General features: G+C 46.6%; 1 protein-coding gene across 4 annotated transcripts in view; it reads right to left on the bottom strand.

Moving 5' to 3' along the window:
* The window catches only part of ADAMTSL4 (ADAMTS like 4), a 98,225-nt gene that overhangs the window by 8,048 nt on the left and 72,508 nt on the right, over positions 1-17,669 (bottom strand). For all 4 annotated transcript variants that reach the window (XM_081840831.1, XM_081840829.1, XM_081840828.1 and 1 more), the window contains 8 exons: positions 14,419-14,555; positions 13,457-13,661; positions 10,540-10,712; positions 7,689-7,794; positions 7,123-7,443; positions 5,338-5,467; positions 3,006-3,210; positions 2,242-2,415 (listed from right to left, as the gene is read on the bottom strand). In XM_081840831.1, coding sequence (XP_081696957.1) covers positions 2,242-2,415; positions 3,006-3,210; positions 5,338-5,467; positions 7,123-7,443; positions 7,689-7,794; positions 10,540-10,712; positions 13,457-13,661; positions 14,419-14,555 — 1,451 coding nt within the window. The remainder of the gene's footprint in view (positions 1-2,241; positions 2,416-3,005; positions 3,211-5,337; positions 5,468-7,122; positions 7,444-7,688; positions 7,795-10,539; positions 10,713-13,456; positions 13,662-14,418; positions 14,556-17,669) is intronic.

Genomic DNA, 17,669 nt, shown 5'->3' on the forward strand with positions numbered 1-17,669 from the left:
GTTGTTAGCTGCCCTGAGCACAGTTTTTGAACCGGGAAGGGTGGGGTGTAAATAAAATATTATTATTATGATCATCATCATCATCATCTTCATCATCATTCCCCTCCTCAAAACCCCAGCAGCCTGAGAGGCAGCTATTTGTATATAATTTATATCAATTTTTCTGCCTTTCCAATCTAAAATACTCATTTTTACATCCGTAAAATATCAACACAGGGTTTTTTTTCCTTTAAAAATGTTTAGGGGTACTCTCATTTTGACTCAAGACAATCACCATTTTATAGTTCAAATCGGGGAAAATAAATATAGTAAATGGGCAAAAGTACAAAGATTTACAAAATGTTTAGGGGTATGCATACCCCTGTGTACCCCAAGAAAAAAAGCACTGATTTTACATATCATAAATCCCTGCATACCTTACAGAAAATATACCATTCAGTATTCCATTATTACATCCATTATAACTTTATTTACACTGTTGGATTTATCTCAACGCTGCCAACATTTCCAGCTGCACACAGTTATTTCCCATATATTCAAGAAACGTTTTCTAACCCTTCTCTAAACATATGTTCTTCTTGTTCCTTATTCTATATGTTAAGTCTGCAAACTGAGCATATTCTGTCGGCTTAAGTTGCCACTCTTCTTTGGTTGTTACCTCACTTGTTTTCCATTTTTGGGCTAGCAAAACACGGGCCGCAGTAGTAGCAGCACACATAAATAACCTTTTTGGACACCTGGGAAGAGAGGCAGCCATTTCTAGTTCATCTCCCACAAACCATTCATATCTCACTTGCAGCAATCCCTGGGGTTTCGTTCAAAAAGTGCCTTGGAGTTAACTGAACGTCACACAAGTGAACCGAAGGGCATTGTGCAGCTATTTTTTCCAAATATATCCTTTATTAGGCATAGCATTATCAAACAGACACGGTATACAAATTGAGCAAAATACGAGCTCAACATAACAAGGTTTGTCCCAGTCAGATCTTTAACTCCAGAGAAAATCAATTTGCATAAATAATACAATACAACATTACCACATCACCAATCAATTCAGAACCACTAAATCTCTTTATAATGGCCCAGTCTTTCTACATGGACAGCACTCAAAAATTCAGCCACTATTAAAGTAATTTGATCAATCCTGTCCGAGAGCAGGTCCTGAACTGTTGGTGGCATAGAATTGAGCCTGTTAAGTTGTAAGGCCTCTAATAATTGTCTTCTGGCATAAATGCCAAAATCACAAGAGAAGAAAATCACAAGAGAAGAAAATATGCTCCGAATGATCAGGTTCCTGTTTACTACATATCTTCCTCTTACTATCATATTAAATCTGGCTAACGTAAACAGCCTGCACAATTCAAGATCCTTCAGATTTGTCACGTTTCCCTTTTGAAAATCTCTACACAAAGGGAGATTTAAATAGAGAGGAGAGCAAGATTGTGCAGCTATTTATTTGAAGTATCGGGGAGCGGTTTGCACGGCCAGAAACGGAAGCGAGGCGGGAGGGTAGCAGCGTAGGAGGAAACGCCTTTGCAGGGGTTTAATCTAGCTCTGTGAAATATACTCAGAGTCGAGAGTGGATTTTATGCTTTTTTTTTTTTTTTTTTTATAAATATTTATTAAAGTTTTTAAATGGAGAGTGGATTTTATGCTCTTTATTCAGCTCATAGTGGTGAGGAGGAATGAATGTCCCCTCAAAGTATCTGCTTTATATACATTATTTACACAATGGGCCCCACATGATTGGCTAATTCCGAAATTCTCCTGTAGGCCAATCAGGTTGTGGATTCACTTCCATCTGGAGCCGGATTGGGTGGCTCCTGCAGACCAATCATACTGCTGCATTCTGGATCCTATTGTTCTAGGACCAATCATACTGCTGCATTTTGGATCCTATTGTTCTAGGACCAATCATACTGCTGCATTTTGGATCCTATTGTTCTAGGACCAATCAGACTGCTGCATTTTGGATCCTATTGTTCTAGGACCAATCAGACTGCTGCATTCTGGATCCTATTGTTCTAGGACCAATCAGACTGCTGCATTTTGGATCCTATTGTTCTAGGACCAATCAGACTGCTGCATTTTGGATCCTATTGTTCTAGGACCAATCAGATTGCTGCATTTTGGATCCTATTCAACACAGTACATAACACTCTACGAGGGATGGGGAATTTCGGGCTGGGGAAAAGAGACGAGAAAGACCCACGGGTTAAAAAAAAGGGGGAGAGGAGGTACCGTGTTGCTCCAGTCGCTGTAGAACCAGGTGCGCACGCAAGGCCCCATGTCGCAAGCTTCGCTGGTCTTCGGCCGATGGTTCCCCGGGCAGTCGCTGTCGCGGAGCAAGTCGCCGTGGTTACTGACGCAGCGGACATGGCGCGTCCGAAGTCCGGTGCCGCAGAGGACCGAGCACTAGAAGGGGGAAGGAGTGTGGGATGTGAAACACAAGAGCAGTCAAGTACAGCATTCCTAGAGTGAATATGTTTACACACCCCCATCGTTCTGCCCGGACACTGAGGTCCAGCTCCGAGGGCCTTCTGGCGGTTCCCTCATTGCGAGAAGCCAAGTTACAGGGAACCAGGCAGAGGGCCTTCTCGGTGGTGGCACCCGCCCTGTGGAACGCCCTCCCACCAGATGTCAAGGAAATAAGCAGCTAGCCTATCTTTAAAAGACATCTGAAAGCAGCCCTGTTGAGGGAAGTTTTTAATATTTAATGTTGTATTGTTTTTAACACTTGATTGGGAGCTGCCCAGAGTGGCTGGGGAAACCCAGCCAGATGGGCGGTGTATAAATAAGAAATTATTATTATTATTATTAGAATTTCATCCATTCCTCCTGGCACTCCTGCTGAACGCACATTTCACATTGTCTTACATCGATGCCCATTTTGCAGGCATCCCAGAAACTCTGCTCTAGAGTTTGCTACTGCTTCCCACACTGAAATGATCCCCCCCCCCAACGCCCCATCCTCTCCTCCCCCTGGCGACCACCGAATCCCTTACCGAGCTCCAGTTAGTTCGGACTTCCCAGCGGCTGCAAACCTGGACTTGGCAGGCCTGAGTGGCGTTGGGCTTCTCCAGCTGTGCGCACCTCTGGGGGTGCACCATGGTGCTGCGGTTGGCATAGATCTGCCGACACAGGACTTGGCGGTGCTGGGTGCCCAGGCCGCAGGATTTGCTGCAGGCTGACCACTCGCCCGCCTCCCAGCTGCAAAAAAGAGACGGACAGGGTGGGGAGGGAGTCGAATGAGCAGAGAAAAATGGAATATTCCCTCGCAAGGGAAATAAAAAAAAAATAAGGTCTTTGAAATATACTCGGAGTATATTTTCATGCTCTTGATTCAGCTCATAGTGGTGAGGAGGAATGGAAGTTCCCCCAGAATGTCTGCTTTATATATTTACACAATGGGCCCCACGTGATCGGCTAATTCCGGGATTCACCTGTAGGCCAATCAGGTTGCGGATTCACTTCCACCTGGAGTTGGATTGGGTGGCTCCTGTGGACCAATCAGACTGCTGCCTTTTGGATCCTATTCAACAGTCTTATATATACGGTATAATAAATGTTCATAAATATACCAAGCAAACACATACATAAATATATAAGCCACAGCTTTGATGCAGCACAGGAAAACAGCCCTGGAACCATACTGACTCCAAAACTGACCAAATGTTTTCTCTGCAAGGTCGAAGGAAAATTTAAAAGCCTCTACCCATTGTCTTTTCATTCACAAATCCTGTCTTAAGGGTATATCTGTGTCTGAATAGGGTGAGCCTGTCACCTGGCTCAGGAACTATTTGTCATTACAAAAGACTGGCCAGGCTCCCCAGGGTATCCAATCAAGTAAGCATTAACAGGCAACCTGCCAGACAGGAGGTAAACAATGCACTCAGATTTCTGCTGTAGACCGCCCTTTCTGTGATGTAGGTATAATGTATCTGGGTGTGGTCTTGGACTCCAAGGCGGGCAATATAAAATGTCTATATAAGGGCAGGCACACCTGGATTCTGGGTCCTCCTCCTTTCCTGCGTGTGAGGGGAGGCACCCTGTTGCAACAGTTCAATAAAGATCAGGCTTACTAGCTGCTTTGCTTCTCAATACAGTGGTACCTCGCAAGACGAATGCCTTGCAAGACGAAAAACGCGCAAGATGAAAGAGTTTTCCGTTTTTTGAGTCGTTCCGCAAGACGAATTTCCCTATGGGCTTGCTTCGCAAGATGAAACGTCTTGCGAGTTCTTGCGAGTTTGTTTCCTTTTTCTTAAAGCCGCTAAGCCGTTAATAGCCGCTAAGCCGCTAATAGCCGCTAATAGCCGCTAATAGCCGCTAAGCCGCTAATAGCAGTGCTTCGCAAGACGAAAAAACCGCAAGACGAAGAGACTCGCGGAACGGTTTAATTTCGTCTTGCGAGGCACCACTGTATTCTCTGGTTGGCCTCTGTTCTTTTCTCTGACTGATGGAGAACCTACAAAGGACTCTATAAGGGCTCTTGTGTCCCCCATAAGGGAATAAGGGCAGATTTTCGTTTATTACACAAGGAATAATAGCAACAACAAAGATTGGTGGTGAAAGTCGGAACAGGACTGTCCGTTTCAGCTTCTCTCCAACTTCCAGGTGCCATAAGAAAGCTGCAGAGATAGCGCAGGATAGTGCGCACCCCGGAAATGATCTCTTCCAGCTTCTGCCTTTTGGAGGGTTATAAAGGCTAGGACTAGCCACCTGAGAAACAGTTTCTATTCAAATGTGATTTTGGTTTTAAACGCAGTGTAGGGTAGTCTCTATGGGAGTATATTGTATTTAAAAATGGGGTATTTTTAGGGGATTAACCAGGCTGGGAGAGCTGGGATGGCAGGCTTGTTGGTTTTTGAATGTCTTATGTAGATTTTTTCAATTTCGTTGTTCTGCATGGGACAATGACAATAAGGATTATCGTATCGAAGAGGTTGCAGCCTGATGTCAAGTGGTCCCCGTCCGCTGGGAACAAATTGTACTCTGTATTCTTGCAACAGAGGTGGTTGCTGCTGCTGCTGAAACCCTCCGTTGAGCAAGGGACAGGGAAATCACGGGGCACCAGGGTTTCTGCAAAGAGGGGTCTTTAACTCTGCGACAAGCGGAGGCGGCTTGGGCCCGCGTGGTGTCTTCCTCAAGACGGTGGTGACCTACTCAAAAGTAGACCGTCATTTCCCCAAAGCTCACATATGCAAATTTTAATAGGGACAGAGGAAGTTGCCCGATGCCAGAGTCCAGGCAGGTTGTCACAAGGCCTCCAGACCTTCAGAGGGCAGCAGCTGCCTCAAAAGGAGACCCATAAGAGGCAAGGGTGGACTGGACACTCACTAGGCTGGGCAAGGCTCCGTGTTGCAGGCTTCCTCCGACACGATGGGCTTGGGGATGAGGTGGCATTTCTCCTCCCCCACCTCCTCTTGTGTAACGCGAGAGATGCACTGGTAGACAGACTGCCAGAAACCTGTAGAGAAAGACGGCGAGGAGCATACTAGCCACTTTTGCCTTTTAAAAATCAAGTTTCTAGTCCTCAAGGCAATCGAGGGGCCGAGAACCACAGAACTCAGCATATACTGGCAAATGTGGTCCCTTCACATGGTCTGAACGCCTCTCTCTTTCCTTTGTGCGGTGGCTTTGTTCTTGCCATTGCTGCGGGGGCGCCTAACGAGCTTAGAGGATTAAAAAAAACTCACAACGCTTGTTTGGCGCTTTCTCAGAGCTTTCCACGGGCCTAATCCTCACCACAACGGCCTTGTGAGTGTTGTGAAGCGCTTAAGAGACCGCCGTAGCTGAGAGGCAGGTGCGTCGTTTAAATAAAAGCAAATACATTTTAAAATTCCCCCCATTTTGCAGATGGGGCAAACTGAGGCCGAGAGCGTGTGGTTCAGCTATGGCTAGCAAGTGAGTTTGTGGCAGTTCTGAGATTCAAACCAGGGATTTTCCTGATTTACAGCTAAGCTTCCTACTCCATGGCGTTCTATAAAGCCATAGAGGGGGATTAAAACTGCTAATAGCCGAGAGAGGACTGGGCCACTGGGGGCATGGACAACCACTCACTGTACTCTGTCTGCCTCTGTCTGACCTCTTGCTTACCTCGAAGTCCAGCGGGTGACACTGCCGGTCACCTTCTTCCACCTTAAGTCTCAGTTCCGCCCTTGCAGAATCGAGAGGCAGTGTGGCGTAGTGGTTAGGGTGACTTGGGAGAGACCGGGGTTCAGAAATCCCCACTTGGCCGTTCCCTGGGTGTGACCTTGGGGGACAGTCGCCACCTCTTCGCCTAACCTACCTCGCAAAGTTCTTGGCGGGATTTAAATAAGGAGAACCTCACACACCTCTTTGAGCGGCGTGGATGGGATAAGCATGCAACAGACGCAACTTAGTAAGGAGGTGGGACAAAACTAGAGCGATCTTCTCTGGCGCCCCCTACTGTTGGGCTCCCTGCCTTCTGCCCTATCTGTCCCAATGGGCTATAAGAGGCTGGTAAGGATGTTACAATATTCCGTTCCATCTAAACAGATGTGTGAAGTTGTTGTACGTCACATGTCTGTTTACATTCCAGCACAGCTTGCTGGGAACTTCCTTGCGTGTATAGCTGTTGCTTATGATGCTTGCTTGGACACAAAGGGGAGAAGACATGTTTTTCCTTTTGTCCTGATGCTGAATAAAATGCCTGTAAATACGCTTTAGGTAAAGGTAAAGGGACCCCTGACCATTAGGTCCAGTCGTGGCCAACTCTGAGGTTGCGGCGCTCATCTCGCTTTACTGGCCGAATGAGCCGGCGTTTGTCCGCAGACAGTTTTTCTGGGTCATGTGGTCAGCATGACTAAGCCGCTTCTGGCAAACCAGAGCAGCGCACGGAAACGCCGTTTACCTTCCCTCTGGAGTGGTACCTATTTATCTACTTGCACTTTGATGTGCTTTCAAACTGCTAGGTTGGCAGGAGCAGGGACCGAACAATAGGAGCTCACCCCGTCGTGGGGATTCGAACTGCCGACCTTCTGATCGGCAAGTCCTAGGCTCTGTGGTTTAACCCACAGCGCCACCCTAAGTCGACCCAAACCTCCATGTGCAGGAGCAGTCTACCTCTGAATACCAGCTGCCAAGGGAAATAGGACTTACCTTTCCCACAGGTGGCAGAGCAGTCGGTGTTGCCAATACGCCTCCAGTAGAAGTCCTGCAGGGGGTCCGAGCTGTGCTGGACAGGAGGCGGAGGGGGCGGGAGGGGCGGGACACGGACGTTCCTTTGCAGGGTCCCAGGGCTCCTCCCCGATTGACCGGACGAGACGGGAGGGGGCGGAGCCGCAGCACGGCTCCTCCCCGATTGACCAGATGAAGCTGGGAGGCGGGCCGGGCTGAGGTTCCGGGCATCTGCGGGCACAGGGCGCTGGTGGCTGGGCGGGGACTCCATCTGGTTGCCTGAGGAAACCACAGTCAAGGCACCTGGTGGGTACGGAGTGGGAAGAAAGAGAAAGGTGATTTTTTTGCTCCACAAAAGGGTGTCGGCTAAAAAAGACATGGCACAAAAGGAATACGCTCTGGGACGGAGGAGGAAAACACAGGCCTACCACCTAAAACAGGCATAGCAGCGAAGGAAAACGGACTGGGATGGAGGAGGAAATAAGCAAACACAGGGGTTTGGGGGTTTTTTTTGCCTGCCACATGAGGGGAGGGGGTGGTTTACTCACCAAAGTCCTGCCGGGGGTTACGTAGGTCAGGAGTGGGGGTCTCCGGCTGTACAGAGGCCAGGAAGAACTGGTAAGAGACACCAGGATTGTCTTGCTGGAAGATCATCTGTGGGAGGCAGCAGAAAAGGAATTAAAGCAGGGCATGGGAGGAAGGGGGGCAGTGTAAAATGAGCGCCTTAAGTCTCCTTCTCCGTTGGGAGTTAACAGTTCCCTCCCTCTTTTTTGGGGGGGGGCAGAAACAGAGCCTTGGGATCCCTTTCCCAGTGTGAACAAAAAAAACAAAAACACCTTCATGAAGCCCCTGTTGTCTGTCCTCAGAATCTGATTATGAAGGTAGACTCTGTCTGGACCTGGGGGCTCTACTTAGCTACTGCAGCCCCAAGCCCCCATCATCAGTCTGCCTTGAACTCCCTCCCTGCTTTAAAGACGTCTCAGCTGAAATAAAAAAAATCAGGTCATCTATATATATATGTTCATAAATGTACAGTGGTGCCTCGCAAGACGAATGCCTCGCTAGACAAAAAACGTGCAAGACGAAAGGGTTTTCCGTTTCTTGAGTTGCTTCGCAAGACGAATTTCCCTATGGGCTTGCTTCGCAAGACGAAAAGGTCTTGCGGGTTTGCTTCCTTTTTCTTAAAGCCGTTAATACCCAGGGAATCTGCACTCCGCAAGACGAAAACATCGCAAGACGAAGCAACTCGCAGAACGAATTAATTTCGTCCTTCGAGGCACCACTGTACCAACAAAGCGCATATATAGATGTGTGGACCACGTGTCTGGAGCAGAACAGGAAGACTGCCCTGAAACCATTTTGACTCCCAAACTAACCGAATGTTTTCTCTGCAAGGAGGGAGGGAAAGAACTGGGAAATCACCATCTCAAAGGAATGGGCAGACTACCAGGAAAGGCAATCAGATAAGGCACTATCAGATAATCACCTGGCAGACAGGTAAAAAAAAACCACATTCAAATTTCTGTGGTAGACCACCTTTTCTGTGAAGTATATGTATTATGTTTGAGGGTGTGTGTCTTGGGTTACACCCGTTCTGTGATGTATATTGTATGGAGGGGTGGCCTTGAGCTCCAGGACAGGGAATTTAAAATGTCTATATATAAGGGCAGGCACACCTTGGTTCGGGGTCCTCCTCCTTTCCTGTGTGAGAGGGGAGCACCCTGTTGCAACAGATCAATAAAGATCAGGCTTACGAGCTGCTTTGCTTCTCAATATTCTTTGGTTGGCCTCTGTTATTTTCTCGATGGAGAACCTGCAAACCTTGTGTCCCCCATAAGGGAATAAAGGCAGATTTTCGTTTATTACACAGCCCATTGTCGTCCACCGTCTCCTGCAGTTCCATGCGTGGCAAAAAAAGGGTTCAAGCACATCCTTCCCATTGTTGCTGCTCCTTAGGTGGAGAAGGGGAGGGACAGATCCTGTCTTGGAGGCCCCTCCCACCCAAATATGGACATACCCCTCCCACGGCTAATTTCTGATTCCCTTCCCCAGATACTCTGCACCTAAATAACCCAAAGAAAAGGATTTTCTTCAAACTACGCCCATTTCATTTGCCTATATTTGCATCTCTATAGACTCGGGCATTTTGGAGAGCCGAGGTGCATTGAACAGAAGGCTCTGCTCCTATCTCACACTTCTAATCCTTGACTGCCTTATGACTTTGCAAACCACACTTTTCCAACCTGGAAATGGAAGCTGAAATGTACTCGGAGTCCTGTAGTGATTTCATGCTCTTTCTTGCAGCTTGTAATACAGTGAATGAATTGCACCCCAAACCTCAGGCTTTTACAGTGGTGCCTCGCAAGACGAAATTAATCCGTTCCGCGAGTCTCTTCATCTTGCGGTTTCTTCGTCTTGCGAAGCACGGCTATTAGCGGCTTAGCGGCTTAGCGCTATTAGCGCTTTAGCTGCTTAGCGGCTATTAGCGGCTTAGAAAAGGGGGGGAGCGGAAAAACTCGCAAGAACTCGCAAGACATTTCGTCTTGCGAAGCAAGCCCATAGGGAAATTCGTCTTGCGAAGCACCTCAAAAGACGGAAAACTCTTTCGTCTAGCGAGTTTTTCGTCTTGCGAGGCATTCGTCTTGCGGGGCACCACTGTATATACATTATTTACACAATGAGTCCCGTCTGATTGGCTGATTCTGCTTCCCTCCTGGAGCCTGATTGGTCTTTTCCTGCAGGCCAATCAGTTGTTGCATTCTAGGATCCTACTTGCCTATTGTTCTAGGATCCAAGCTTAGTACAGTGGACGCTCGGGTTGTGAACGTGATCCGTGCGAGATGCACGTTCACAACCTACAGCGTTCACAACCCACAGCGACGCGTCTGCGCACGCACAGGTTGTGATTCGACGCGTCTGCACATGCACAAAGCGCAATTTAGCGCTTCTGTGCATGTGTGATCGCCAAAACCCGGAAGTAACCCATTCTAGGACTTCCGGGTTTCGGCGGTCCATAACCCCCAAAAAAACACAACCAGAAGCGGCTGTAACCCAAGATATGACTGTACATAACAGAAGCCTTAAAGATCAATGATTATTTATTAAACTTATCAGTTGCTGCCTTTTTTTTTAATAACAAAAGCAACTCAAAGCCACTTGCGACAATAAATAAATTCACACGCCTGTTAAAACCAGCATAAAACAAAACCGAGAGAAATCTGAAAGTCCTGAGGACTAGGAACTTGGCTTTTAAAAGCAAATCAACAAAAGTGGAGCCCCGCCTGCCCCTTGACAAAAGAGGCAGAGATCTGCATTCGAGGTGAGCCACAGACGTCCAAGCAGCACCGGATTCAACCTTTCCTCTCCCTGAGACCCCACCCCACCCCACTGCGTACTCACATACACATCTATAGGTTCTGTCGTGGGACCCTCTGCGGTCAGGGACTCGCCCTCCCTCCGGTCGCTTCCTGGGCGGCTGTACACAAAGACGGTGCCAGCTGCCTCGTAGCGCCCTGGCGGGTTCACTGCCCAGTTCCCATTGATGATGGATTTGCCACTGTGGCTCCGAAGGGCTGGGAGATTTGGGGGCATGGGAGGGGGGGAGAGAGAGAGTCAACAGCAACATGGAGCTACCAGTTCAAAGCCCCTCCTCCCCTTGCTCTGTGGCCCCCCCATCCACCGCCATTGCAATTTTAATTTTTATCACTTTTATTATTTCCCCCCTCTTTTTTTAATTTCAGGATTTTTACGTACATTATAATACCACCTTCCATTTTTTAAAAAATTTCCCGTACAATTTTGCAATTTTTATTTTTATTCACTCATTCCAGGTGCAGCTTGCTTTTCAAAAAGACAACCGCTCAATTGGGTTTACAAGATTAGCAGTCAAAACAGGTCAAGGTAAAGGTAAAGGGACCCCTGACCATTAGGTCCAGTCGTGGCCGACTCTGGGGTTGCAGCGTTCATCTCACTTTATTGGCCGAGGGAGCCGGCGTACAGCTTCCGAATCATGTGGCCAGCATAACTAAGCCGCTTCTGGAGAACCAGAGCAGCGCACGGAAACGCCATTTACCTTCCCGCCAGAGCGGTACCTATTTATCTACTTGCACTTTGACGTGCTTTCGAACTGCTAGGTTGGCAGGAGCAGGGACCGAGCAACGGGAGCTCACCCCGTCACGGGGATTCGAACCGCCGACCTTCCGATCGGCAAGTCCTAGGCTCTGCCGTTTAAACCACAGTGCCACCCATGTCCCAAAACAGGTCAAAGGAATGGAACGCTCAAATCAAACTCAGCGACGAGGCTAAAATTCTCGTCAAGATTCTACACATTGCCTATAACAAAAAACATTTTTTTAGCAGGTGCCACAAAGAGGACGGGGAAGGCACCCGCCTGGTGTCAGTCGCCAGGGAGTTTCGAAGTGCGGGCGCTGCCACGCTAAAAAAATCAGTTTCTTACAAACGCAGGGCAAGTATTTTGTGGCACCTGTAACAGAGTCATGAGATGGGAAGGAGGGTGGGGTAACTCAGGGAACGAAGGCCCCCACCCTGGAGCCACCTCTGAAGGAAGGGCAGAATGCCTCTGAGCCCATACAGAGTGCACTTGGGTCACCATGGAGAATCGCAGCCTGCCTGCCTTCTCCCTGCCCATAGATCAGGCATTAATAATAATAATAATAATTTTTTATTTACACCCCGCCCTTCCCAGTTCAAAAACTGGGCGCAGGGAGGCTAACAACAAATTAAAAACACTTTAATTATAAAAGCAGCATAAAATACAGTATAAAAACATGAATGACAATAAAATTCAAAAATCAATTAGATAATCCCCAGGGTTGGCTGGCTGAATTGGTCCTACTTTGGGCCAGCAAGGAGGCCAGGGGAGAATTAGCTGTGGGGTCTCAGAGCGGGTGAGTTTCATAAAAGGGGAGGGAAGAGAAATAAAGGATCAGGCTGAATTCAAATTAAAGGCCAGGTGGAATAGCTCTGTCTTACAGGCCCGATGGAAGGAGGTTAAATCCTGCAGGGCCCTGGTCTCATGGGACAGAGCATTCCACCAGGTTGGGGCCATCACTGAAAAGGCCCTGGCCCTGGTGGAGGATAGTCTGACTTCCTTAGGGCCCGGGACCCCTAAAGTATGGTTATTCATGGACCTTAAGGTCCTCTGTGGGGCAGACCAGGAGAGGCGGTCCCGTAAATACGAGGGCCCTAAGCCAGCACATTAAGGGGTAGAGGGCTTCTATCTTGGATGGTGATGATGATGATGATGATGACGACGACAATTTATTACTCTCCCCCGCCCATCTGACTGGGCGGTTCCAACATCAAGCTTTGTAATATGGTGGCTTGAGCTGTTCCCAGTGAAATCAGCTTTTTATTAAGACAATGAGGACTAGAATCTTACTTTATTTTTACAGGAAGATTCGCACTCAATGGCAGGGCACATACTTTGTGGGCAAAAGGTCCCTGGGCTCAGTCCTCAGCCTCTCCAGATGGGAAAGTCCCCCTTCCTGAAACCCTGCAGAGCCTCTGCCAGTCAGAGTAGGCTATACTGCGCTAGATGGCCCAATTCTCTGCACTGGTAAGAGGCTCCACATGTCCCAATGTTGAATTTCTGGTTTTTTATTTTCCAATAAAAAACCAGAGGCCTACCTCCTGGGAATAACAGATTTGGATATTCCACAAAAGAGGAAGGGTATCTTTTTATATGCAACGGCGGCAGCAAGAGTTTTGATCGCAGCAAAATGGAAGAGTAGTGAAATCCCCTCTATACAAGATTGGATCCAAAAGCTGACAGAATATGCCGAATTAGATGGTCTATCAGAAAAAATAAAGAATAAATCAAAACAGGAATTTGTTTCAAAATGGGAGGTTTTCAAAGAATATCTGAAAAATAAATACAGTAGTTTAAATTCTGTTGCAGCATTCGAGGAACTTCAGTAATAGTTGTAAGATAGATATAAGAAATTAGATTTATTAAGAATAAGTTTAATTATGATAAAAGGGGGTATTGACAAGAAGTAATATAAAAATTGAAATATCGAATAGACGGGAGGTTGGGTCTTTAGTGTTAAGACCAATATATGTTTTATTGTTTTCTAAGAAAATTATGTGTCTATGGTTATTCTTTGTGTAATTTGGTATTTGTGGTTTTTTTTCTTTTTTCTTGTTGTATCAATAAAAATAAATAAATAAAAAAAGAGCAAATGTTGAATTTCTATGTGCATGCACGGAGAACATCTTTAAGAAGCGGATTTATAAACCCACCGAATTAAACAAACTACAACCCCCCTCCCGACTAAACGGCATAAACACATACCCAGGTAGTTAGGGCTGCGGGTAATCTCTTTAACCTGGATTCGGGTGGCGCCCGCCGGGATCTCCAGGATGCGATGGTACCCAATGGGCACGTCTGTGTCGCTGAAATTCCCCACGACCAGCTTGCAGGTGGTGTGGTCCCCGCCGCAAACCCCGCAGCTGTCCAGCGTGCGATTCGAACCCAGCACCCCGTCGCAACCGGGGGTCTGGCGAGACCATGGGAAAAGAGGAGAAACGAGTTCGAGAGATGAGCCGAAGTGTTTGAGCGAGGAGAAGGGGCATCCCCTTTCATACAGAGGGCAACATCTGTTTCTCCAGATGTTCTCTGATGCCTCCTTCATTCCCCTGCAGCCCAGAAATATATTTTCTCCTCCCTCTCAGGTGCTGCCGCCTCCTCCTCCTCCAAGCCCTCCTTAAAAAAACCAGGTCCCTTCCCTTGGAATTAGCAAAGCTGACCGATTTGATAAGACAAAACCCCAAAAATATAATCCAAAAACAATGGAAATGTTTAAATGATGATTTATGTAGGCAAGGATTAAGTGTAAGGTGTTGGTTGTGTTTAGAATAGATTTATGAAAGATTTATTGATTAGAATATTTGTATGGGAATAATATGGAATAACAGATGCAAATTTGCTTAAAATGTATATAGGAAGTGCAGTGTAATGCGATGGAAGTCAAACAATGAAGGTTTAAATGTTGAGATATTTGTGGAGTAAATTTGGAGGAAATTCTTCTGATTTTTCTTCTTATTTTTTCTTTTTATTTTCTTCCTTTTCTCTTTTTTTTGTTCTTTTTTATATGTATGTGCTTATCTGAAAAAAATGTGTATGTATGCATTTGTATGTATTTTGCTTGTATTTTGTAATAATTATGTTAAATAAAATTTAATATTTTTTAAAAAACAAACAAAACAGATCTATTCCAAGTTAACAAGTCAACAATGAGTGAGCGAGCAACTCACAAGGCACTGGCCGGCCACACAGATGTCCTGGGAGGAGGATTCGCATGGGGTCCCATCCTGGACTTTCTCCGTGTGTCGCACGTAGAAGCGGTAGCCGATGGGGCGGCAGTTCAGCTCGCAGCGCTGGGACCCCCGAACTGCATGATGGGAGGAGAGGGAAGGAAAGGGGTCAGTAGGATTGGGGGGACGGGACTAGGTGCATGCTTAGTCGCCTGGGGCGATCATGGGCTCCTTTCCAGGTAACCAGAGAAGAATTTGCGAGTAGAAAGTAGAAAGTACTGGAAGCAAGCGCAAATTAACAAACGGACCTCATGAGGGGGCAGTAAAGTTTTAGGGTTTGGGGGACCCTCTGCAAGGCTGTGTCTCTAGACCTTGAACCCGAGTCAAAGCCTTGACAGAGAGACAAAGGCTTTTGCCCCATCTGCTCTTAACAAAGGAATAAACTGATTCAGTTGTCATGACTATCCCCTACACTGTGGGCAAGAAAGCATTATTCAAAAGGAGTTGGGAGATGGTGGTGTTTAGAAGCTCCCACACTGAGGACTAGAATCTTGAGACCGAGGCAAAACATTAACAAGGAGTCAGAGCTGCTCTGCAAACTCTGAGCGGTTTTTTAAATACCAATCCTGCCTTGTGAATCTTGGTAAGAATTAGGAGGAATCTACACACACACACACAAAAAAATTAATTCTGAAAATGCTTTTTAAAAATACATTGAATTTTCCATACGGCTCGCCATCGCCACCTAGTGTCACATTGTATATTGCGCTTAAAACACATTTAAAACGTTTTATTTGCAACTGTATAGCTGAGCAATTGGTTGGTGGGAACTGTGAAAGATACTCTGTTCAAGATCTCTAAAAATCTCCGCTTGCAGAATTGCAAGTTTTCCAAATAGTAACGGGAGAACCCCTATCAAATCTGTTGCAAAAGCCCTCGATGTAGATGTGTCCTAAGGAAATGGGGGGGGGGGGGACCCTCCAAGTGTTTAACAAAAGGTATACAACGAAATCACAAGACAGTTAAAAACAACCATTTTAAACCTTCAAAATATAGTTGAAATCAGTGATATGCTAAAAACCTGATTGAAATACATTTCCCGTCTACTATTAAAGAATATAAAACTGTGTGAAAAAAACGACAGTATAAACAGTACAATGAGAATGATTGGAAGACTCATTTTGTCAGAAGTCTTTTTTATTTTAGTGTTTATTTAAGTATTAATTAGGAAGATTTAGGTTTTTTTATGCACATAAATCTGCTTTTTCTTCTTTCTTTTTTCTATATTTTCTTCTTTTCTTTTTTCTTAATTTTTTTTCTTTAATTTTCTTTTTGTAGTATGAGATTGTAAATTCTTTGTATATGTGTGTAATTTAAATTAATAAAAATTATTTTTTTAAAAAAGAAATAAATAACATTTCATCGTTCTCTGTGCCTGTTTAGGCTTTGCTGGAACAACACAGCTTTTAGCAGGTGCCTCCTATGAAAAATGAGGACTAGCGCCTTGAACTTGGTGCAAAACCTCCCTCTGTCATACAGCCGATTTCCAGATGTAGTCCCAAGGCTGCCTCCTCGACCTTCCCACTTTTTTTTTGGCCAATAAGTTTTTCGCAGTGAGAGATTTTACTTTCTTGGGCTCCATGATCACTGCAGATGGTGACAGCAGCCACGAAATTAAAAGACGCCTGCTTCTTGGGAGAAAAGCAATGACAAACCTAGACAGCATCTTAAAAAGCAGAGACATCACCTTGCCAACAAAGGTCCGTATAGTTAAAGCCATGGTTTTCCCAGTAGTGATGTATGGAAGTGAGAGCTGGACCATAAAGAAGGCTGATCGCCGAAGAATGGATGCTTTTGAATTCTGGTGCTGGAGGAGACTCTTGAGAGTCCCATGGACTGCAAGAAGATCCAACCTCTCCATTCTGAAGGAAATCAGCCCTGAGTGCTCACTGGAAGGACAGATCCTGAAGCTGAGGCTTCAAGACTTTGGCCGCCTCATGAGAAGAGAAGACTCCCTGGAAAAGACCCTGATGTTGGGAAAGATGGAGGGCACAAGGAGAAGGGGAGGACGGAGGACGAGATGGTGGGACAGTGTTCTCGAAGCGACCAGCATGAGTTTGACCAAGCTGCGGGAGGCAGTGGAAGACAGGAGGGCCTGGCGTGCTCTGGTCCAGGGGGTCACGAAGAGTCGGACACGACTAAACGACTAAACGACTAAAGAACAACAACAAGAAGTTTTTCACATTGTCCAGGTTTTGTTTTTAAAAATAAGTTGCTGGGCCAGGCTGGCAAGTGAGGGCCGCAATGGCAAGCGAAGGCCTGGATGGCAAGTGAGGGCTCGATTGCGCCCCCTCCTGGTTTCCCTTGCTATAGCATGGAGACCTCTGTGCCGGCCGGCCAGGGCTGTGCTGAACGGAGGAAGCGAAAAACAAAGTGCCTTTTTGTGCAAAGTCTCCCCCATCGCCGCCGCCGCCAGCCCTGCCCCGTCCCGAAGTGCTTAAAAACATAAATATTGGCTCTGGACGTCAACAAAGAAGGCCAGCAGAGGGGAGGAAGGAGGTTGAGACGGCTCTGTCTGGAGACTCCCCCCATGTTTATTTAAGAATATTTAAGCTCATTGGAAGCTTGCATGGGATTTAGTTTCAGGCTGCAGGCAAAGAGGCAGAGAGAGAGAGGTTTCGAGGCCCAGAAAGACCTACTGACAGCATGTGAGAGGAGACTGCAATCAAATGCACTCTGTACATGCTCAGATGCCATTTGCCTTGCCTGGAAAACGAGCTGCGCAGCTTTGTACCATCTCTTTCTAACCGAGACTGAAGGAGCCCCTGCCCAAAGCATAGTCAGAAAGATAAAGGGCTCGGATTATGCCAGAGTCTCAGAGATTATGCCGCGGGGTCAGGCTGGATGACCCTTTAGGTCCCTTCAAAGGCTGCAATTCTATGAATCCCAGAACCAAAAGGCTAATACTGATGATAGCGGTCTTGGGGGTCACATGTTGGACTGGAGGCCATAACCTCAAGCTGGACTCAGAGCATCACTGCGTCCCATAGTGTAGCTAACCAAGGAGAGAGAAACGCACTCTGCGCATGCTCCAGAGTTATCTTGTTTCGTATTATCATCACGAGGAATTCCAAGGCTGAGAAAGCAGATGCCATGGCTAAGATTAAGACTCTTCCTGAAGACATTAAAAGCAGAGGGGTCTTTGGAGACAGACAGATGCCCATTCCAGGATCAGCCTTCTCAGAAGGGTG

This window comes from Podarcis erhardii (assembly GCF_964252035.2).
Source record: "Podarcis erhardii genome assembly, chromosome: 15".
NCBI classification, from domain to species: domain Eukaryota; kingdom Metazoa; phylum Chordata; class Lepidosauria; order Squamata; family Lacertidae; genus Podarcis; species Podarcis erhardii.